General features: G+C 33.4%; 4 protein-coding genes across 4 annotated transcripts; all 4 read left to right on the forward strand.

Moving 5' to 3' along the window:
* The first annotated feature begins 519 nt into the window (after positions 1-519).
* LOC113735392 (putative disease resistance protein At1g50180) lies at positions 520-1,524 on the forward strand. The gene is made up of 2 exons (XM_027262402.1): positions 520-901; positions 1,025-1,524. Exons 1-2 carry the CDS (start codon positions 520-522, stop codon positions 1,522-1,524), a joined length of 882 nt encoding a protein of 293 aa, XP_027118203.1.
* Positions 1,525-4,096: 2,572 nt separating this feature from the next.
* LOC113735393 (putative disease resistance protein At1g58400) lies at positions 4,097-5,331 on the forward strand. Its single transcript, XM_027262403.1, has 3 exons — positions 4,097-4,467; positions 4,614-4,861; positions 4,973-5,331. The coding sequence occupies exons 1-3, from the start codon at positions 4,097-4,099 to the stop codon at positions 5,329-5,331; spliced, it is 978 nt and encodes a 325-aa protein (XP_027118204.1).
* Positions 5,332-13,901: 8,570 nt separating this feature from the next.
* Positions 13,902-14,393, forward strand: LOC140038177 (putative disease resistance protein At1g50180). Its single transcript, XM_072083276.1, has one exon. The coding sequence runs from the start codon at positions 13,902-13,904 to the stop codon at positions 14,391-14,393; it is 492 nt and encodes a 163-aa protein (XP_071939377.1).
* Positions 14,394-14,400: 7 nt separating this feature from the next.
* LOC113735394 (putative disease resistance protein At1g50180) lies at positions 14,401-17,255 on the forward strand. Its single transcript, XM_027262404.2, has 5 exons — positions 14,401-14,677; positions 15,511-15,687; positions 15,771-16,278; positions 16,387-16,535; positions 16,684-17,255. The coding sequence occupies exons 1-5, from the start codon at positions 14,401-14,403 to the stop codon at positions 17,253-17,255; spliced, it is 1,683 nt and encodes a 560-aa protein (XP_027118205.2).
* The last annotated feature ends 6,234 nt before the right edge of the window (positions 17,256-23,489 follow it).

Below are 23,489 nucleotides of genomic sequence, written 5' to 3' on the forward strand. Positions count from 1 at the left end.
AAGGAGTTGAAAATTTTAGGCTCGGTTGTACACCGATTGAAATGAAATAAGACATTTGTTTTAGTGTGTGGCCCAACTTGTCAAAATGCTCCAGTGAACCAGTTGAATCTTAAGTGACAAAATGCAAACAATCCTCATAGGTATGATAACAGATATGCTCGCTTGTGCTAGATACTTTGATTAAATTGCTTTATTTACTCTGTTAATTACCATATCAATTTTTTTGTAGTAGTTTTTCTTAATGTACCTTGATTTGTTAGTGTTCATTGTATCCAATATACACGAAAAGATGAAAATTCCTGAGGCTAAGCTCTGTGCCTCAGCCCAATACCAGTTATTCAAGATTGCACAACTACAGAAGTACAAGTAGTCTATGAAATTCAATCTTACACATGCATATTGATTCCAAGGAAAAAGGAAATTCTGATGTCACGTGATCATTTTACGCAGAAAAATTTATGGATTTGTAGAATTTTTAGAGAAGTCCAGGCGGTGCAAATACTATCTGCTAGCAATAATATGGCCGAATCTATTGTTTCTATTGCCGTAGAAACTCTTTGGGCTTTGTTAAAAGAAGAAGCAAAGCTGTTGTCTGGAGTAAGTGATCGAATCAATGAAGTTTGCATAGAGTTTAGGAGGATGCAATGTTTTCTTCAAAATGCTGAGGCAAGACAACACAAAGAACAAGCTGTACAAAATTCGATACGAGAAATCAGAAGTCTTGCTTATAGAGCTAAGGATGTCATTGAGACATATGCTGTTGAAGTTTCATCTAGAAGAAGAAGGGGATTCAAAAAAGCTTGCAAAAGATTTGCTTGCATATTGACAGAAGCAAGAGCATTGCAGAAAATTGGTGCTGAGATTGGAAATATCAAAGCTGAAATAGCTGGTGTGGCATCAAGTATGTAAACTTATGGTATAAAAGCAGTCATTCAGGGAGAAAGCTCTAGTAATGCTGCAACTCATGAAAAAGAGCGATGGCTACAAATGACCTATGCTCACTAGGTTGAAGAAACATTTGTAGGGATGAATAATGATATTGAGAAATTGAAATACCTTGTCGTGGATGAGCATACGCACCATAAAGTTGTTTCGATCTGGGGCATGGGAGGTTCTGGGAAGACCACAGTTGCAAGAAAAATCTACAACCATGTTGGGATTCGACGCCAATTTGAGGCCTTTGCTTGGGTGTGTATAACTCAGCAAGGCCAAGTTAGAAAAGTTTTGGAGGAAATCTTGCAACAGTTGTACTTAGATCCAGAAAAGAAGAAAAATGTCAATGCCATGGCTGACAAGGAATTGATGGAGGAGTTGTATAAAGAACAAAAGAAGAAGAAATGCTTGGTTGTTCTGGATGACATTTGGAGTGCAATTGATTGGAAATGCCTCAAACTAGCCTTCCTATTGATCAAGGAATCTCGGAGTAAGATTTTGGTTACAAATCGTAACCTAGAAGTAGCTCAAGTTGGACAGGTTCACGAACTCAGTTTTTTGAACAGCAACGAAGCTTGGAAGCTACTTTAGAAGAAGGCCTTGATATTTGACGATGTGAACCCTTAAGCTAAGTATATTTTTTGCTTGTTTGCCTTGCCAAAAATGTGTCCTCACCACATTCTATTTTACATCTCTCTGAATGGTAAAAACATTCATTTAATTTGCATTTGAAACATAAACTTTGCTTTGCCATATAACGCTGAAAGCTTTTGCAGCATACTTTGACTTATGGTAACAATTTCATTAATCTAACTGAGGCATGTTTGCTAATAGCCTATAGATTAATATCGTGGAAACCAAATGCAAACATAAGATTTGTCCTCTTTTTAGCTTGTAATGAATATTGTATGCTTATCCAAAGATTCAGATTATTATACTTCACATTTGGAATCATAACATCTATTCAAAAAATGCAGATTATTAGGTACAAGTAGGGGTGGGCACGGGTCGGGTACCCGTCGCTAACAAGATATGACTGATCCAACCCTAAAATATCGGATCAGTCATTTTGTGACCCTACCCCGCTCCTAATATTTTCGAGTACCTGAAAAAAATGAGCGGGTTATAGGGTACCCGCCCCTAAAAAAAACTATTTTTCAATAAAAAAATATTTTTCACTTAATATCAACATGTTTTTCAATAAAAAAAACTATGCTTTCCAATTAACATTGGTAGATATATTATAATCAAAATCCATGCATCACCATTCTCACACATTTCATCCAATAATCAAACCAATTTCATAAACTTAGTACATATTAGAATTATAATATCTAATAGATAAAACGAAATTTTATAATAATTTTGAGTACATCACCGTTCTCACGCATTTCATCCGTCTATAACATAACAAACACAAGGATAATAAGTATATGATAACTTTTTCAAGTATAACAAACACAAGGATAAAACAAAGTTTTATGATAATTTTGAATACATCATCATTCTCATGCATTTCATCCTTTTACAACATAACAAACACAAGAATAATAAGCATATGACAACTTTTCCAACTTCCTTAAGGATATTATGGTACAAGATTGCATCCAAAATGAGTCGATTGTGGAATCAAGTCCGGAAAAGAATTGAACAGAGCTAATAATTTTTAAAAAAAGTATAACCAAAGTAATCTTGAAAATTTTCCCCAACTTTCTTACATCTTTGGAATAGATCTTGTTGCATTAAAGGTGATGAAAAAGAAAAATAAATTTCTTACACTAAAATAACGGAAACAAATTTAAGAGACACAATTGTAATAAAATAAATAAACAAATGAAAGACACAAATGTTTTAATTATCTAGCTAACAGAAAATTGGTCAAACACAAATATTTGATTGAATTGATCAAAATTTTGCAGAAAAGATCGATGGAAGTAGAATAAAAATGAAAAAGGATGAAAGAGATGAACAATTTTTATGATACAGTTTCACAAATTATTTTTTATTTTATTTATTTGGTTCAGGTTTCACCAAGAATATTCACTTTTTTTAGACAAGATGAAGAGAGGCGGATCATATGAGATTAAAATATGAGGTTGTGAACTACTTTACTTACACTTAGGATTACAAATTATAAAATTATATAATGAACCCTTATTTTTTTAATATTTATATAATATATCTTGCGGGTCGGGTACCCGCGAGTTTTTATTTTGCTGATCCGTATCCGTATCCATTTTTGCGGGTATCCGAGCCGCATCTGCCCCGCCAAGAAAAATCGGATCGGATATCCTATTTTTCGGATCAATTGGTCGGGTTTCGAATCGGATCGAATTTTTTGCCCACCCCTAGGTATAAGAAGATTCACTACTCTAAAAGAATACAATTCTTCAATTCAGTTACTTCATAATACAAATTAATGTTCTTAGTGAAGCTCAACAGGATGTACAAGTCATATCGTAATTGATACGCAAGTTAATGTGTAAAAACTTATATGAAACAATGGGTATATCCCTTCTATTTTAGCAATATTTTGATTTGTGCAGTTTCTTCATCACTTTAGTAGCAGATAAATTAAATGGTAAAACTATTTCATCGTGGATTTAGTTTTTGAAGATTGACAAATTCATCAACTTAAAATTTTTGGGTTTTGTTAGCTTTTGATTATTGTATTAGAAGTTAGAACAAGTGAAAAGACAGATAAAATGTAGACTATCCATATTTCATTATATGGTTTTACAACTGAGGAGAAGTGATGCTCTGTATACTAAAGCAAAATAATGTTTAATTGTGTATCACTAAAAGATTTGACTATGCAGATTCTAGAACTGAAGTTGAAAAAGAGAAGATAGGAAGGGAAATGGTGCACAAGTGCAGCTATCTACCATTAGCAATATCAGCAGTTGGAATTTAGATGAATGGACAGTGGTGAATAAAGACATTGACTCTTATTTGGGAAGAGAAGGCTCTGATGGTAATAGAGGAATAATGCAACTTTTGACTTTGAGTTATGATGTCCTACCATACCACTTTAAGCAATGCTTTCTTTCCTTGGGCCATTTCTCAGAGGATCTAAAAATAGGTACAAGTGTCTGGTATTTCACTTGGTTGGCTGAAGGAATAATTTTGCTGAATAAACATTTAGAAAAAAAAAGAGACTGTAATGGTAGTTGCAGAACAATATTTGACCGAGTTGGCTAGTAGGTCCATGGTTAATGTTGAACTCAACAAGTCTGCCATACTCGGATTGAAGTACGAGCATTGCCTTCTTCATGACCTTATGAGAGAACTATACTTAATGAACTGCTCAGAAGAAGATTATGTCAAGGTTGTGGACTTTCAAGGTGGAAGGCAACCGGTGTTAGAACGTTGTCCTGTCATTATGGATGACATCACCACTACCAACACATATAGACTGGCTATCCATACAGATGGAAACTTTAAAGGTGACGTTATAGGAAAAATTACAGAACGACTCTCACCACGACTACGTCCATTACTTTTATCGATACGAGTCAAGGTGAAAATTGTTCGGTAGATATGGCATGGACATCCTCTGAAATATTCAACAGGTTTAAATATCTTCGAATTCTATCCTTTGACTAATACACTTTTGTGAACAAGAAGTCAATAGAATTTATAGGAAAGTTGATTCACCTAAGGTTTATACGTTTCAACAGTTGTAAGATGGATAAGTTGCCATTACAAGTACTTAACTTGCCATTTTTACAGAGCCTAAATCTTCAAGGGTCTGTTTGGACGAATCCTACAAAAATACCAAAGCTAGATATAGCGTGGAAAGCCAAAAGATTGAGGCATCTCTTCTTTCCTAATAATGGTGCGAAAATGGTTGATCAAGGAAAATTTAGATTATGTGGATTAGTTCAGCTGGAGGAAATAATTGATTTTGACACCAGTACAATGGAAGGTGCAGATCTTCTTGAACTAAGTAATATTCAATGGTTTTCTACAACAATTTATGACAATGAGAGCCTTTCTTTAATCCTCAACTGCATTGAGGTCAATTGACCCAACATAGGGCATGTGGTGCTTGGTATCTGTAACTGTAATTTTACTGAAAATGAAAGCGGGACCAACTCTAATCTTGTAAGGAAGGTTTTCAACCGTCGCCACCTTATTGGCTTGGCGATTGAAAGGAGCCTAGGCAACAAATTACCCAGGTACGAAACAAATTTTGCTTCGAGTTTGAGACATTTGGCACTATATGGATCTGAAATAGTAGAAGACCCCATGAAAATTTTGGAGAATCTCCCCAATTTAAGAGAACTTCAACTGCTGATGAATTCCTTTATGGGCAAAGAAATGGATTGCCACAACATGGGGTTTCTTAGTCTCACTGATCTTTCCCTCAAAGGACTGCACAGTTTAGAGAAGTGAAGGATTGATGAAGGAGCTATGCACATTCTTATGAAACTTGAGATCAGGAACTGTAAAAAGTTGCATATGATTCCAATTGGATTGAGATTCATCTCCACACTCAAGGAACTTAGGACCGTTGACATGTCTACTGAATTTATTGAAGAATTGCAACAGTTGATGGTCAAGCAGGAGTAGATTATGACATTGTCTCCCATTTGGAATAAATCTATCTTGGATAAGAATAACCAAACATTTGGTCAGCTGCATTTCTCCCCTTTTTTTGGGTTGTCTTTTGCTATCTCCGAATACGTGACTGTCTGTACATATACATTGTTTTACTCACAACTTTTCTCTACAGGATTGATACATTTGTCAACATTAGGTTGCATAAATATGATACTCTGTAGGCCATCCAGTTTTGTTTAAACTATTATAACTTAATTTGCAGATAGGATCATTATCAGATGATCACATTTTTCTATATTATTTGGACTTGTAACTTCTATTGTTTCTTTAATTTACTCTTCGTGTAATTTTTTCTGAGCTGCAGAAGATGCTGCAGGCATGCTAACGACCATCTAAGTACAAGGTAACAAATATATACTTTATTTGTGAATTTATTAGCGCCGGGTGGTTTTATTTATGTGCAATCTAGCTAAGTGAATGATTACTAATTGGCATTTTCCTTTATGAATTGCAGGATACCCAATAGGTTTCCTTCAAAATTTCTAACAAGCAAGATCTATGGATTCTTTTCCTTCCGCTTATACTTTTCATTGCTGGTAATACATTATGCATAGTACTCGTGCGACTGCTTGGCTATCCATCTCATGCTGTTGAACATCAGCGTTAGATAATTCGTGCTTGTATTAAAGCTTACAATGTAATAGTGTAAAATAATTACCATATCCATGTACCGGTTGTTCAAATTGTAATATCATATAAATTTGTTTTTCGCTTAAATTTCACTTTCAGTTGGTGCCCATTGCTGTTGTAAAAAGTTTTGTGACTGTACAATTTCCAACAATTGTTTGATAAAATCATATGCTATCCAATGATTTCGTTCATTTACCTAGGTCCATTCTCGCCTTTTTCTCAAACAAAATTTATTTGTAGGCACATTGTCTGGCTCTTCAAGCAAATGGTTGGTGCCCATTGCGCGCTCACTCATATCTACTAGTATCCCAAGTTAACATCTTCGTTCGTGTGTTATCAATAGTGGTTTCCACTTGCCCCCTCATAACTCAAATTTGTGGCCTCTCAATTTCATCTTATCAACAAGACCGCGGTTCATTGTCAATCGTAAACATTATCTTAAAGCAAATTAGGTGCTTTTTCATTTCTTAAACCAATTATTGTTCAAAAACATGGGTCAATTTTGAACAAGCAATGATATTGAAATTCTAGAGCTTTTATTTTACTTGAGCTCAGTGGACTGCACAACTTCGAAAAGTGAAGGATTGACCACAAAGCTATGTGCAATCTTTCGAAACTTGAGATCACAGACTGTCAAAAGTTGAGAGATAAATGGATTGAGATTTATCTCAACACCACAGGAAATTATCACTGTTGACATGTCAAATGATTTTATTGAGAGAACTAAGACGTTGTAGATTTTTTTTTCCATGTCCACCATGTAGCTACAATTTCTCTTCAATAAGACTCACCAAAAATCAGGTCAGCTGCAAGTCTTTCTCTTTTGTTTTCAACTATCTCTGCAATTTGGTAGTGTGAGGTGGTTCTTATCTGCATTCTGGCTTCTCGAATAAGTACTTATTGGCATTTTTCTTTATGTGTTGCAGGATACCAAACTCAACTGGCTGTTTTCCCTAATATTTCTGACCACCTAGTTTCTAACCAGCATGACTGTTTGATCATCGACCTCATGCTGTTGAACATCAAAGTTAAACTGTTCATGCTTGAATTAAAGCTTACAATTGAGGACAAATTAATTATTATGTCCACAGACTCGATGTTAAAATTGTAATATGAAGCTCATGTACAAATTTCATTAACACTTCAATTTCTCTTTAATTTAGTGTCCATTGTATTACACTATTGCATTTGCAAATTAGTTTCTACACCATATGCAAATTTTCAGCAATTGTTTAATATTGTTATGCCATGGACTAATTTTTTTCATTTCCTTTTATTGTCATTGTGATAGCAATTGGGCATCATTCTATCAACAGGGGCCTCTATCTTTTTTTTCTTTTTTTCATTTCCTTTTATTGTCATTGTGATAGCAATTGGGCGTTATTCTATCAACAAGGGCCTCTATCCTTTTTTTTTTTTGAAAGTCCAAGGGTGGAAGGAGGAAGGCTTTAGAGTCAAATTAAGGACTTTTAACTCTTATCTGATTAATGTTCCTACCAGTTAAGTTGGATCTTGTAGATTCTATCGTCCTTTAATTTAAACAATTTGTTTGGATTGTAATTTTTTGTAAAAAATATTTTTACATTTTTCGTAAATATATTTTTCAATTATCTTTTTATCTTATATATATATATATCAAATCACTACCGTTTTTCTACAAAAATTTCTAAAAATAGCAATTCAAACAGAAAGTTTGCGGGCACATGGCATACAAACAGTTCTTGAAGGGCCATGTTGTAATAAACTCTGAGAAATGGTGCCATTTGTTTAGGTTTTCTCTACTTGGTTTCGTGCTTTTCATTAGTACATAGTCTGCTTTATATTTATGTTTGAACATAAATAATGGGTAAAAGATTTTCTTCATCAACTTGGAAACTGCTGCAGTCTTTTTTCAATGTGTGACATTCTCTTTTTCGGCTGCTTCCTTCTTTTTCTTTTTTTTCCTTTCTTTTCCTTTGGTTCCAGTCTGTAAAGGATTAATAGCCTGTTAGCATTGGCGATCGGCAAGATTTCAAGAAAAATATGCCCGCTTCTACAAGTATGATGTAGTTGGCATCAACAAGTTCAACATGCCCTCTTGGATGATGACAAACTTGATTTCCTTAAAGTTGAAAAGAAGAGCCCAGCAGATGTTTCAACTTGATTCTGTCAAATGTTACTGCTGTGTTCTATGAAAAAACTGAGAAGAAGTTCTACTTTCTAGGACATGCTCAACACATATGTTTATTTCTTCTGTCAAATATTACTTATGTGGTCTTCAATTTCTTTGTAATTTAGTGCTTAACCTATTATATATGCAAGAGTTTACCAACTTTTTGACAATGATCAGTGAATTCGATTGAGCTATTCGTCAGTTCTCTTTGAGGGTGGTCTTTTTATAAAATTCTACAAATTATAGCATGCACGTTAATCTCATAACTAACAGTTTCGATTCGATGTATAAAGCCTAATGAAGAGGGAAAAAAAATGGTCGGCCATTCTTTTGCATGCCATCCTTCGTATCTCTTTCTCCCTAATCTAGGCAAGGAAAAGAGATTCATCACAAATATACAGAGTATCTATGTTAATTCATAACAAGCATATATACACATAATGAAAACTACAGGCAGATTTCAAGAAAAATCAAGACATTGAAAGAACATTAAAGAAGGATCACCAAGCTGAAAAAGCTACAGATACTGGTCTCTCTTGTCAACCTCTTTCAGCAACTCCATAAGGAGACATGCTAAGAACATAGTTTTACCTATTCTTGTCCATAGGTAATTCACATAACTACATCGATACTACCAAACTATAAGATTCACATAGCTGAGATAACAATCTCATGATTGCACAGTGATTCATGTAGCTGAGATCCATGAAGAAGCAAAATTCATAACTCGGTGATTTTCCTGCAGAGAACAAGATGAGAAAAAACATAAAGTGAAAAAATCGAATCGGATACCTATCTGTGCTGAATATTTTGAAGTTGGAAAGTGACATATGCCCATATCACATTTTCTAAACCTCCTCACAAATGGCTAATCTGGGTCATTTTACACTAGCTAATGACTAAACTCCAACGCTAGACAGGCTTAAGAGGAGGAACTGCCCATATTGGAAAGAAATGAAGATGAAGAGAGTAACCTTGCACAAGACATGTTCTCTATGTCACTCGTCAAGTAGGGTTTCTGACCTCACAAATGCAACTTCTCTTTTTTGAGATTTTGGATCTTGGTTTGAATTTTCTAAAATAGTTGCAGGATCAGAAATTGTAGCATTCAATTTCTTTTTTATCTGCCTGGATTTTCTGTTAGTCCAATACAATTTTTCTTCCATAAATGGGATTAATGACACAGAAGAGCCCTTTTAGCAGATAGGATTGACATAGAAGTCAATCATTGTCTCATGTCTCTCCAATTCAGCTTCCTAAACTCTGCCCTTTTGTTTAATGTTCATCTCAAATCTGAATGCTCTTTCCTTTCTTTTTTTTTTATGGCAATATCTTCTATACCATGACTCGATTTCATCCCCTACGGCTTTTCATTTCTGATGCTACAATGACTATGGTGAAATATGATATCAGCGGTAATATATTGGTAAGACATCCTTTTTGGTTAATTTAGTTAATGCCGAACATGCTTGAGATGAATTGTTTCTATTGAATACAAAGGATCGCTATTATTTTATCTCATATCATGCAACAACAATTAGTAAATGCTGATGAGGAATGCACTTTGCTAGGATGTGATAGAGCATAATGACATGAGATTCAAAGCTATGGCATACCAAGAATGCAGCATAGTCTAACAGGGAATTTCTGGTCAGAATATTGGAAAGTTCACAATTTGGAAGTTGATTGTCTCCATGGGATCTAAAATGGACCTAATGGTTACATAGATCCAGGGACTAGTGTAAACATATATGCACATCACCAAATAAGGCTACATTTCTGTTCCTCTACCATACACGAATCATCTGATATATTTAATTGGTTCACTTCTCTGATCGTGCTTGTCTTTCGAAAACTTGAACATGCTTTCCTATTTTACTTGCAGAGGTTGCAATCAAAATATTCTTCCAATACATCTAGATACAACTACTTGTACAGCATAGTATAATCAGAAGTTGAAACAAAATCTGCCAAGGCTTCATCCAGTTGTACCAATGGCCTTCTTTGGTTGACAAGGTTCTTGCTAGTATTTCCAGACGCTTATTATATACATATTGCATTCTGTTCCGAACTTGCAAAGCCATTTAACAAATTCTAGACAACTGTTGCAACTAATAATGAAGGATTAGGGACAAGCAGTCTTGTCTCACTTATAATTAAAAAAACAACTTTTGGATTAAATGGAAAAAGCAGGTCGAGCATATTAGTTGTTTTGAGTAACAGGAGGAGAGTAGAAAGAGCAAAGTGTTAGGCATCCATATCTCTTTCTATAGCTTTTTTTCAAACTAAGTAGAAGAAAGAATGAACCACATGGTTGTAATCAATCTCAGCATCGATTATGGTTCGTAAGTCTTCAAAGAAACCTGCATCTGCCGCTTCTGCAATTGTGTTACCATTTATTTCATTCTTGTCAATGTCTGTTTTAATATGTAGCAATTTTTATTCTGTTACAGAGCAATGGATTTCATAGTAGAGCTCTTTCAAAATCTAGCACAGCATCAAGATTGGTCAACTGCACAAGCTTGCAATGATTCCTACAGCAAGACCTTGAAAAAATGGCATGGCTAGCTGGCTAGTTCAAGTTTTACGGTAGCTCTGAAGCTTGTTCCAGATAGGAAAAAGTTCATGGAGGTGCTAGGAAACTCAGAGAACATCTACAATGATATGAAAAATTTTTGCGCAACTTTTTCACCAATTCTTAGAGAGATACATAGGTTTCTGGTAAAGAGAACTTTCAATCTTCTGGAACCCTTTGCTTTGAAATTAATACTTTACTAGCTGCGACTGAAAAGTTTACAAATTGGAATTGCCAAGTGAAAGCTGTAAGTATAAACATAATCCTAGTGGCGGAGCCAGGACTCGTACATCGCGGATGAAATAGTGGCAGTACAATATTTTTTAATGTGTAATTTTGAAAATAATGAATTGCGAATTAATTTTTTTCCTTTCTTTGGCTTAATGACTCAATATCTATTAGCAATTTAATCCAAAATATGATAAGTCAAAATTTTCTAACAACAAGTTCTTCGTTACGATAGTACGAAAATCCACAAAACATAGTACGAAAATCATGTACCGAGTATTGAATTAAAATGTGTGTTAGTATATTAAATTTGCATTGTAACTTCCAGTTCTATATTCTTTTTCTTATCACCCTATATAAGGAAAGGAATCTATCAATATGAACATATTGCAAAATTTTACTTTACCAAATGAAATAGCCAATTAATTACAAATGTTAATCATAATACATGTTTAATAGTGGGATATCTTTGGAGATAATACACAAAATTTTAAGAAAATAATATATAATATAAAGCATTTAAAAGGAAACTAAATTTTGAATATCAACAAATTTAACATTATTCTAAAATATTTAGAGAAATTAATATTTTTTTCAAGGCAAAATTTAAGTTGGGGAACCAAGAAAGGAAGAAGCAAATTCCATTCGAGATATACCCACATATTAGTTTGAGATTTGGCAACTCCTTGCCTTGTGTAAAGGGAGTTAGAAGGCTGTAAAAGTGTGATCCTCTTTATACCAACAATAGGTACTTTGCCATGCTCAAGGATGTATGTAATCATCCTTAAGATCATATCAAAATACAGATGTATCTACCTAAGCTAAAATGAAGTCCAAAAGGGTACTTGTGATTCTGCACAAGTCTCCCTTGCTCCTTTTTAATCTCTGAAATTGATCTGAACTCACTTTTACCTTTCTAAAATCGGTGCATGCGAGTTTCTTTATGACAAAAATTTGAAACATATCAAATTTCATCATGATTGGACAGTATGAAATCTTTGTAAAATCGGAACCTATCATCATCATATGATTTGCTTCTCTGATGGCAATGCAGCTTTATTTTTCTTGCTTCATTATCATGTCTACACTCTTCTTATTTTTTCCTTTCTTTCCTTCTCTGATGGCAATGCAGCCTTAATTCTCTTGCTTCGTTCTCATGTCTACACTTTTCTTACTTTTTTCCTGTCTTCTGTCCTTCTCATGGTACTTCATATGGTTTCTTGTTTAGACAATTCCAACCTTCTGAAGCTTGTATTTTTGGGTTAATATATAATTTATCATTGGTAGGATTCTTGCTCTTCGTCTTGTTCCTCGAGTATACTCATTTCACACGCTACTTGTACTTCTGCCTGCTAAGCAGATGCTTGTCTTTTGCCTCAATATTTCTTTTACCTGCCATATTACAACTTCGAAATGCAACTATTCAAGGCACAAGTTGCTTTTCTAGCTACATTTACATTTAAGGAAAACAAAAGGAAAAAGCAAAAATTTTTTTCTTTCTGTAAACTATATCAACATCCAAAGAAATTTAATGCCTTAGTTATGACTATGGTTCGCCATCATTGGTCGCAATCACATCACAGTCGCGGTTGTTCTACATCTGTTGCTGCATATCAATTAAATATCGGGTGGTACGCAATTTAGAGCATATAAAGCTTTTTAAAAAAATTACTGAAAATAAAAAATACTATAACCAATACAACTACCAAATTAAATTGGATAAAACCTATGTTAACATAAATACTAGGTAAGTATTTAAAAAAAGTGATGTTGCTCTAATTATTGATTTATAGTATTAAAAGCAAATATTTTTTTATTGATTTTGTAAATAAGGGTCAAAGTTATTGATTTTGTAAATATAGGGAGAAATTTGCTATTGATTCATAATTACGGGGGGTACTTTGTAATTAAGCCTAAAACCAATCCCCATATAAAAATATCTGGTCTTCCTTTACTTTTCCATTCGAAAAAAGGTTCTTATCTTCTCCAATTGATCCGCATCTCTTCTTTTCTTACACCTCCAACTCTTACTTTTCCATCCATTTACTATCCTCCTCCATTTACTGTGTGGCCCAACTTGTCAAAATGCTCCTGTGAACCAGTTGAATCTTAAGTGACAAAATGCAAACAATCCTCATATGTATGATAATAGGTATGCTCGCTTGTGCTAGATACTTTGATTAAATTGCTTTATTTACTTTGTTAATTACCATGTCAAATTTTTTTTTGTAGTAGTTTTTCTTAATCTTCCTTGATTTGATAGTGTTCATTGTATCCAATATACACGAAAAGATGAAAATTCCTGAGGCTAAGCTCTGTGCCTTGGCCCAACACCAGTTATTCATGATTGCACAACTACAGAAGTACAAGTAGTCTGTGAACTTCAATCTTATGCATGCATATTGATTCCAAGGAAAAAGGATATTTTGATTTCACGTGATCTTTTTACACAGAAAAATTTATGAATTTGTAGAATTTCTAGAGAAGTCTGGGCAGTGCAAATACTATCTGCTAGCAATAACATGGCCAAATCTATTATTTCTATTGCCATAGAAAGTCTCTGGGCTTTGTTAAAAGAATAAGCAAAGCTGTTATCTGGAGAAAGTGATCAAATCAATGAAGTTTGCATAGAGTTCAGGAGGATGCAATGTTTTCTTCAAGATGCTGAGGCAAGGCAACACAAAGAACAAGCTGTGCGAAATTGGATACGAGAAATTAGAAGTCTTGCTTATAGAGCTGAGGATGTGATTGAGACATATGTTGTTGAAGTTTCATCCAGAAGAGGAAGGGGATTCAAAAAAAGCTTGCAAAAGATTTGCTTGCATGTTGACAGAAACAAGAGCATTGCAGAAAATTGGTACTAAGATTGGAAATATCAAAGCTGAAATAGCTGGTATGGCATCAAGTATGCAAACTTATGGTATAAAAGCAGTCAGTCAAGGAAAAAGCTCTAGTAATGTTGCAACTCATGAAAAAGAGCAATGGCTACAAATGACCTATGCTCACCAGGTTGAAAAAACATTTGTAGGGATGAATGATGATATTGAGAAATTGAAATACCTCATAGTGGATGAGCATACGCACCATAGAGTTGTTTCGATCTGGGGCATAGGGGGTTCTGGGAAGACCACTGTTGCAAGAAAAATTTACAACCATGATGGGATTCGGCGCCAATTTGATGCCTTTGCGTGGGTGTGTATAACTCAGCAATGCCAAGTTAGAAAAGTTTTGGAGGAAAACTTGCAATAGCTATACCATGGTTGATGGGGAATTGATGGTGGAGCTGTATAAAGAACAAAAGGAGAAGAAATGCTTGGTTGTTCTGGATGACATTTGGAATACAATTAATTGGAATTGCCTCAAACCAGCCTTCCCATTGATCAAGGAATCTCGGAGTAAGATTTTGCTTACAACTCGTAACCTTGAAGTAGCTCAAGTTGGACGGGTTCACGAACTCAGTGTTTTGAATAGCAACGAAGCTTGGGAGCTACTTCGGAAGAAGGCCTTGATATTTGACGATGTGAACCCTCAAGGTTAGCATATTTTTGCTTGTTTGTTTTGCCAAAAGTGTGTCCTCGCCACATTTTATTTGACATCTCTCTAAATGGTAAAAACATTCATTTAACTTGCATTTGAAACATAATCTTTGTTTTACCATATAACGTTGAAAGCTTTTGCAGCATACTTCGACTTATGGTAACAATTTCATTAATCTAACTGAGGCATGTTGCCAATAGCCTGTAGATTAACATCACGTAAACCAAATGAAAACATAAGATTTGTCCTCTTTTCAGCTTGAAATGAATATTGTATGCTTATCCAAAGATTCAGATTATTGTACTTCACATTTGGAATTATAACATCTATTCAAAAAATGCAGATTATTAGGTACAAGAAGATTCACTGCTCTAAAATAATACAATTTTTCTATTCAGTTACTTTATAATACAAGTTAATGTTCTTAGTGAAGCTCAATAGTATGTGTAAGTCATATCATGATTGATATGCAAGTTGATGTGTAAAAACTTATACAAAACAAAAGGCATATCCCTTCTATTTTAGCATTATTTTGGTTTTTACAGTTTTTTCATCACTTCGTAGCAGACAAATTAAATGGTAAAAATATTTCATCGTGGATTTAGTTTTTGAAGATTAACAAATTCTTCAACTTAAAATTTTTGGGTTTTGTTAGCTTTTAGTTATTGTATTAGAAGTCTGAACAAGTGAAAAGACATTTAAAATGTAGACTGTGCATATTCCATTATATGGATTGTAACTGAGGAGAAGTGATGTTTTGTGTACTAAAGCAAAAAATCATTTAATTGTGCATCACTAAAAGATTTGACTATGCAACTAAATTATGCAGATTCTAGAACTGAAGTTGAAAGAGAGAAGATAGGAAGGGAAATGGTGCAGAAGTGCGGCTATCTACTATTAGCAATATTAGTCATTGGGGGGATCTTGAGCAAAAAGGCATATTTAGATGAATGGACAGTAGTGAATAAAGACATTGACTCTTATTTGGGAAAAGAAGGCTCTGATGGTAATAACGACATTTGACTTTGAGTTATGATGTCTTACCATACCACTTAAAGCAATGTTTTCTTTCCTTTGGCCATTTCCCAGAGGATCTAAAGATAGATGCAGTTGACATTTATTTCACATGGTTGGCTAAAGGAATAATTTTGCCGAAGAAACAATTTGGAAGAGAAGAGACTGCAAGGGTAGTTGTAGAACAATATTTGACTGAGTTGGTAAGTAGGTCCATGGTTATTGTTGAACTCGATGAGTTTGCTGCACCAGGATTATTGAAGTACAAGCATTGCTATCTTCATGACCTTATGAGAGAACTATGCTTAATGAAGTGCTCAGAAGAAAACTATGTCAAGGTTGTGGATTTTCAGGGTGGAAGGCAACCGGTGTTAGAACGTTTTTCTGTTATTATGGATGACATTACCACTTTCAACACATATAGACTGGCTATCCATACAGATGGAAACTTTAAAGGTGACGCTATAGGAAAAATTACAGAACGACTCTCACCACGACTACGTTCCATTACTTTTACCGATATGAGTCAAGATGAAAATTTTTCAGTAGATATGGCATGGACATCCTCTGAAATATTCAACAGGTTTAAATGTCTTCGAATTCTAGGCTTTGACTGGTACACTTTTGTGAACAAGAAGTCAATAGAATTTGTAGGAAAGTTGATTCACCTAAGGTCTATATGTTTCAACAGTTGTAAGGATGAGTTGCCATTACAAGTACTAAACTTACCCTTTTTACAGAGCCTAAATTTTGAAGGGTCTGTCTGGACGAATCCTACTAAAATACCAAAACTAGATGTAGTGTGGAAAGCAAAAAGATTGAGGCATCTCCTCTTTCCTGGTAATAGTGTGAAAATGGTTGATCAAGAAAAATTTAGATTATGTGGATTAGTTCAGCTGGAGGTAATAACTGATTCGACACAAAACAATGGAAGTTGTAGATCTTGTTGAACTAAGTAATATTCAACAGTTTTCTGCAACAATTTAAGGCAATGAGAGCCTTTCCTTAATCCTCAATTGCATCGAGGTCAATTCGCCCAACATAGGGCATGTGTTGCTTACTATATACAACTGTAATTTTACTGAAAATGAAAGTGGGACCAACTCTAATCTTGTAAGGAAGGTTTTCAACTGTCACCACCTTATGGAGTTGATGATTGAAGGGAGCCTAGGCAACAAATTACCTAGATACGAAATAAATTTGGCTTCGAGTCTGAGACGTTTGGCACTGTCTGGATCTGAGATCATAGAAGACCCCATGGAAATTTTGGGGAAGCTCCCCAACTTAAGAAAACTTCAACTGCTGATGAATTCCTTTATGGGCAAAGAAATGGTTTGCCACAACATGAGGTTTCCTAGTCTCACTAACCTTTCCCTCAAAGGACTGCACAATTTAGAGAAGTGGAGGATTGATGAAGGAGCTATGTGCAATCTTATGGAACTTGAGATTAGGAATTGTAAAACGTTGCATATGACTCCAATTGGATTGAGATTCATCTCAACAGTCAAGGAACTTAGTACCGTTGACATGCCTGCTGAATTTATAGAAAAATTGCTATAGTTGATGGTCAAACAGGAGTAGATTATGACATTGTCTCCCGTTTGGAAAAAATCCATCTTGGATAAGAATAACCAAACATCAGGTCAGCTGCATTTCTCCTTTTTTTTTTGGGTTGTCTTTTGGTGTCTTCGCAGCATGACTATCTGTACATATACATGGTTTTACTCACAACTTTCCTCTCCAGGATTGATACATTTGTCAACACTAGTAATAGTTCATATGCTTTGCACGTGATTATAATATCTTAGAATATATTATTTTCAAATACTAAAATTTTTTATGAAATTTTGATCATCAACATCATAATATAGTATTGTTATATTATTTATCTTTTTAAGCTAGTTACTTTTAAAAATTTTATTAAATAAAAAGAGACAGAAAACATTTCAATATAGTTGACATATCCCTTAAGATTAAATTTGAAATCATGAACCAAACACTTTTTGATTTATAGCTTGAACTCTAACATATCAAATATTGATAATATCATGTTTTACCAAAATTATTGTATATTCATAACTCTATTACATATAAACTACAATCATCACAATTTTTTATAAACGAAGAATATAGTTAAGTTAGAAAAATAAACATAAATGTAATTTGAATTCTTTGTATTATGTTAATTCTAATTTTGTCAATAATGGAGTATAAATGATCCATCACGAAAAATTTTTTTGACTTGTACATCCTAACAATTGAAATTTTATAGATAGAGATAGTTGGAGTTTTTCTATTTTCCTTTTCTTTTATTCATGTTTTTAGCACAATCCAATGCAAAGCAAGAGCAACAAGTCTACTTTTTTCATGTGAGCACAATATTTTTGGTTTTAATATTAGTTTTTTTTATGATCATGAAATTGGAATGAGAATTGTGGCTAATTAATAATTTTAACATTAGTTTTTTGTATATTGCAGTGTTTTAGTTTTTAATTGCCAACTTTGAATCCATAACTGCTATCATTATTATCAATTATTGGAATGCATTAAATCTGTTTAATTACAATTGTCATCATAAATGAAATTTACTTAATTTTAAAGCTTTTCATTTCAAAACCGCTTCTATTATTCACTAATATTGCAATACAATAAATATATGTAATCATTAGAAAAATAAGGGTATTTTGGATACCACCAAAAACAATTTGGATATCATTTTCATTTTATCATTCTTCATTTTATATTTACTCTTATTATAATTCTTATTTTATCATTGGAGATGGTTTCTGATTTGATGGATGGATTTGGTTTGTTCAAACCAATACAAATGAAGTATTACTATATTATTGTCAATAACAATGTTTGTCTTCCCTTGGATATCAATGATTTAGATGTTGTCTTTGGTATTATTTGAATTGTATTCTAACTTTTTAATTCATTTGCTATTTACTTTATGTCATTTTATAAATAGTTTTCAATCTTATTTTAGTTTTTCTTGTTTTGATCGGTTGCTATTAATGATAATAGTGATTTGTATGGTGCTGTTTTAGATTTTCATTTTCTAGTTTAATACTGCTATTTTAGTTATAACGGTATCATCATTTTTTGTATAGTGAAATTGTATAGGGTGCAACATGAAAAATTCTTCATACTGGTAAAAATGTATAATTGTAAAATTTACTCGTGATATTTGTGTGAAGATATACAGATGAATAAGGGTTTTTCTTATCATTGTATGTTTCTCCATTTTCTAGAGAATATCTATTTTTTGATATTGATTTTTTTTTAACAATCTCAACTAATGACTAATGAGAAACTTTTCATGCTTCATTTAAGAAATTTTGATACGTATAATAATAGGAGATGGAGCCCAAGGGTAGGTAAATAGTTTTTTATGAGGAATTTTTAATTATAATTACCAATACCATTAAAATGTAATCAATTGGAGTGTTTTATTTATTTTAATTAGTGCCACTTAAAATGCAATAATTCTAGTTAAAAGACATGAGGGTAATTTAGGAATAACAAAAGCTAAGATAAAAAAGTGCTTACACTTGCACTCCCTAATACCAACATTCATACTTTTTATTGTATGCTTCTCCATTTTCTAGAGAATATCTATTTTTTGAAATTGATTTTTTTTAACAATCTCAACTAATGACTAATGAAAAATTTTTCATGCTTCAATTAAGAAATTTTGATACGTATAATAATAGGAGATGGAGTCCAATGGTAGATAAATAGTTTTTAATGAGGAATTTTTAATTATAATTACCAATACCATTAAAATGTAATCAATTGGAGTGTTTTATTTCTTTTAATTAGTGCTACTTAAAATGAAATAATTCTAATTAAAAGACATGAGGGTAATTTAGAAATAACAAAATTTAAGATAAAAAAGTGCTTACACTTGCACTCCTTAATACCAACATTCATACTTTTTATATAGTAATGATAATGATTAGGTTGCATAAATATGATATTCAGTAGATCATCCGGTTTTGTTTAAACTATTACAGCTTAATTTGCAGATAGGATCATTGTCAGATGATCATATTTTTTCTGTATTATTCGGACTCGTAACTTCTATTGTTTCTTTAATTTACTCTTCGTGTAATTTTTTCTGGTCTGCAGAAGATGCTGCAGGCATGCTAATGACCATCCAAGTACAAGGTAACGAATATATGCTTTATTTGTGAATTTGTTAGCACCGGGTGATTTTATTTATGTGCATTCTAGGTAAGTGAATGAATATTAATTGGCATTTTCCTTTATGAATTGCAGGATACCCAATTGGTTTCCTTCAGAATTTCTAACAAGCAAGCATCTGTGAATTCTTTTCCTTCTGCTTATACTTTTCCTTGCTGGTTATACATTATGCATGGTACTCATGCGACTGCTTGGCTATCCATCTCATGCTGTTGAACATCAGAGTTAGATAATTCGTGCTTACAATGTAATAGTGTAAAATAATTACCATTTCCATGTACTAGTTGTTAAAATTGTAACATCATACAAATTTGCTTTTGGCTTATATTTCATTTTCAGTTGGTGCCCATTGCTGTTGTAAAAAGTTTCGAGACTGTACAATTTCCGGCAATTGTTCAATCAAATCATATGATGTCCAGTGATTTCGCTCATTTACCTATGTCCATTCTCGCCCTTTTCTCAAAGAAAATTTATTTGCAGGATAGATAGAAGTTCCTAAATTTCGGGTAATTAACCTACATCTGCTTTATGGTATGCCCAGAACATTTTGTTCATCGATCAGCCCTGTAGTTCATAATTCAACATGCTTTATGATCCTAACCATCATTGATCGCTTTTACACATTGGAATTGCCAAGTGAAAGCTGCAACTATAAACTATAAACACATTGGACGAAATAGTGGCAGTAAATTAAAAAAATTTTTTAATGAGTATAATTTTGAAAATAATGAATTGCGAATTAATTTTGTTTCCATTTCTTTGGCTTAATCCCTCAATATCCGCTAGCAATTTAATCCAAAATATAATAAGCCAAAGTTGTCTAACAACAAATTTTTCGTTACAAAGATAATTTTAAGAAAACACCCATAAAATCAAATCCACAAAATATAGTGCGAAAATCATGTACCGAGTATTGAATTAAAATATGCATTAGTATGTTAAATTTGCATTGTAACCTACGATTCAATATTCTCTTTCTTATCACCCTACATAAGGAAAAGTATCTATCAATATGAACATACTGCAAATTTGACTTTACCAAATGAAATAGCCAATAAATTACAAATGTTAATCATAATACATGTTTAATAGTGGGATATCCTTGGAGATAATACACGAAATTCTAAGAAGATAATATATAATATAAAGCATTTAAAAGGAAACTAAATTTTGAATATCAACAAATTTAATAATATTCTAAAAATATTTAGAGAAATTAATATTTTTTCCAAGGCAAAATTTAAGTTGGGAGACCAAGGAAGGAAGAAGCAAATTCCATTCAAAATTTACCCACATATTAGCTTGAGATTTGGCAACTCCTTGCCTTGTCTAAATGGAGTTGGAAGGCTATAAAGTGTGATCCTCTTTATACCAACGATAGGTTAGTCATTTCACACACCGACTTGCACTTCTAGCTGTTAAGCAGATGCTTGCCTTTTGCTTCAATATTTCTTTTAACTGCGCCATCTTACTACTTAGAAATGCGAGGCACAAGTTCATTTTTTCACTACATTTACGTTAAAAAAAAAAGAAGAAGAAAGAAAAAGCAAAACGTCTTCTCTTACAGTAAACTATATCAACTTCCAAACAAATTTAATGCTTTGGTTGCATGGTGAAGTTTGGTACATATCGTCAATCTTTAACTACCAAAAAAAAAAAAAAAGGGGGCCACAGAATTTAATTTTTAAAAGCTGGATTAATAAATAATCAGGTAAAATACATAAAACCCCCCTGTGGTTTACCTATTTTACATAAAACTTCCTTATTATTAAAAACCAACACATAACCTCCCTATACTTTGGACTTCTTTGGATAATGGACATAAATCATCCAAATTGACGGAAAGATGTAAATTTCCTATATTAACCCTATTTCCAAACTAAATCAAAGGTTAACTTAGGGCTCAATTAAAGTTTTAAAAACTTTATTCCTACATTTGAAACAAAGGTAGAATTAAGGGGCTCATTTGAAATTTTATAAGAAGTATCATCTTCTTCAAGGAAATGTCAGAATGTTCTGGGCTTTTATTTCTTCCTTTTTTCCAGAACATTTTTCTGTTTTTCCTTTCCCCTTTGATTTTCCTTTCTTTTTCTTGCCCCATCAATCCAGCCAACACCACCCTTTCATTGTTGCCATCATCTCGCTATCACCATCTCGCCATCTTCATTTTCAACAGCATCTCTATCACTGCCGATCTAGACACATGACTTTTTCATGTGTTCTTCTGTAAAATTAAGAACCCAAATCTAAGCAGCAACTTTTTTTGGAGACTTGGATTCCTTAGACTCTTTCTCCTCTGAATCATTAGTTTCTTAGGCAACAAAACCAACTCTTTCATTTGTATCTTTATCACCAATCGTTCGAAGGTCTTGGCCCCATCGCAGTTGATTAGAAGGCTCTGTCTCTCAGTATCCAAGCAAGCTAAGAGGGTCTTCACTCTCCAATTACATGAAGGCAGTGAACCTTGATTTCTCCTCCTTGCCCGCCAGTTGATTTTTCTTTTTTTGCTTCCCTTTTCCTTTCCTTCCATCCGTCCTTCAACTGACACCACTGACAAATGGCCATCGTCAGATCTAATTTTGCTATTCATGTTTCTATTGAATTTGGGATTAATTTGAAGTTGATAGCAGAGCCACTATGTGATTGATATGTTGAAGGCTTTTGGTGTTAGGTTGAGATCATTGATTGAGAATTTTTTGTTAATATTTTGAGACTATTAGATTGAGAATTTTTGTTGTTATTTTGCGCTCTATCTAATTGAAAATTTTTTGGTGTTATTTTGGGATCATTGAGCGTTGAAATTAGTGATGATTGGTGGTAGAGTTGCTGGTGATTGGTGACGATGGTGGAGCTACAGGTGATCGGTGGTGGTACTGATGATGATTGGTATTCACCGGTGTCGCTAACCATTTTGGTGTTATTGACCAGTTTGGTAGTGAGCAGGGAAGAAATGGAGAAGGAAAATAAACCAAAAAAAGGAAAGGAAATAAAAAAGGAAATGACAAAAAACTACAAAATACTGAATTGTCCTTGACAACGTCAGTTGAAACTCACTTAATACACGCGTGTATCACAAACTCTGTTAGTTTGGATGCTTTTCATCCAAGTTCCAAAGAAGTCCAAAGTATAGGGAGGTTATATGTGGGTTTTATGTATTTTACCCTAAACAATCCTTTGTTTCTGTTTTTAAGTTTATATTTTTTGTGGAATCAAGCTAATTAAGTATTATAATTCATGTACTTCTTTTGAAGAAAATCAACGTGTCTTTCCCTTACTGAGGAAAAGCAAATTCTCCCCTTGTATCACAACTACTTTCTTCTACTAAATTTATGCTTAGATTACATTCACGGTCTGGGGTTGAGTCTACATCCTAAGCTAGGCTGTACAAAGAGTTTCTTCATTTATATGTTGTCCATCTTCTAAGCAGAATCCTGTTTAAGCCTTGCAAATTCACACCCCAAACCTTCTATTTCACAACAGATTATAGTTGTGAATTCCAAACTTCCTGTTTCCCAACAGATTATCATGAGTTGAGCACATCAGTTGTCAAGAATCCAAGACTAGTAAGTACAAATTCTGCTTCTC

The sequence above is a fragment of the Coffea arabica genome, chromosome 3c (assembly GCF_036785885.1).
Source record: "Coffea arabica cultivar ET-39 chromosome 3c, Coffea Arabica ET-39 HiFi, whole genome shotgun sequence".
NCBI classification, from domain to species: domain Eukaryota; kingdom Viridiplantae; phylum Streptophyta; class Magnoliopsida; order Gentianales; family Rubiaceae; genus Coffea; species Coffea arabica.

Coding starts and splice junctions, on each gene's coding strand:
- LOC113735394 (XM_027262404.2), top strand. CDS start 14,401: ATGGTTGATGGGGAATTGATGGTGGAGCTGTATAAAGAACAAAAGGAG. Junction 14,678..15,510: donor TGACGATGTGAACCCTCAAG/GTTAGCATATTT, acceptor TAAATTATGCAG/ATTCTAGAACTGAAGTTGAA. Junction 16,279..16,386: donor TCCTCTGAAATATTCAACAG/GTTTAAATGTCT, acceptor ATGTTTCAACAG/TTGTAAGGATGAGTTGCCAT.
- LOC140038177 (XM_072083276.1), top strand. CDS start 13,902: ATGTTGTTGAAGTTTCATCCAGAAGAGGAAGGGGATTCAAAAAAAGCT.
- LOC113735392 (XM_027262402.1), top strand. CDS start 520: ATGGCCGAATCTATTGTTTCTATTGCCGTAGAAACTCTTTGGGCTTTG. Junction 902..1,024: donor AATAGCTGGTGTGGCATCAA/GTATGTAAACTT, acceptor AAACATTTGTAG/GGATGAATAATGATATTGAG.
- LOC113735393 (XM_027262403.1), top strand. CDS start 4,097: ATGGTAGTTGCAGAACAATATTTGACCGAGTTGGCTAGTAGGTCCATG. Junction 4,468..4,613: donor GTCAAGGTGAAAATTGTTCG/GTAGATATGGCA, acceptor ACGTTTCAACAG/TTGTAAGATGGATAAGTTGC. Junction 4,862..4,972: donor TGACACCAGTACAATGGAAG/GTGCAGATCTTC, acceptor GACCCAACATAG/GGCATGTGGTGCTTGGTATC.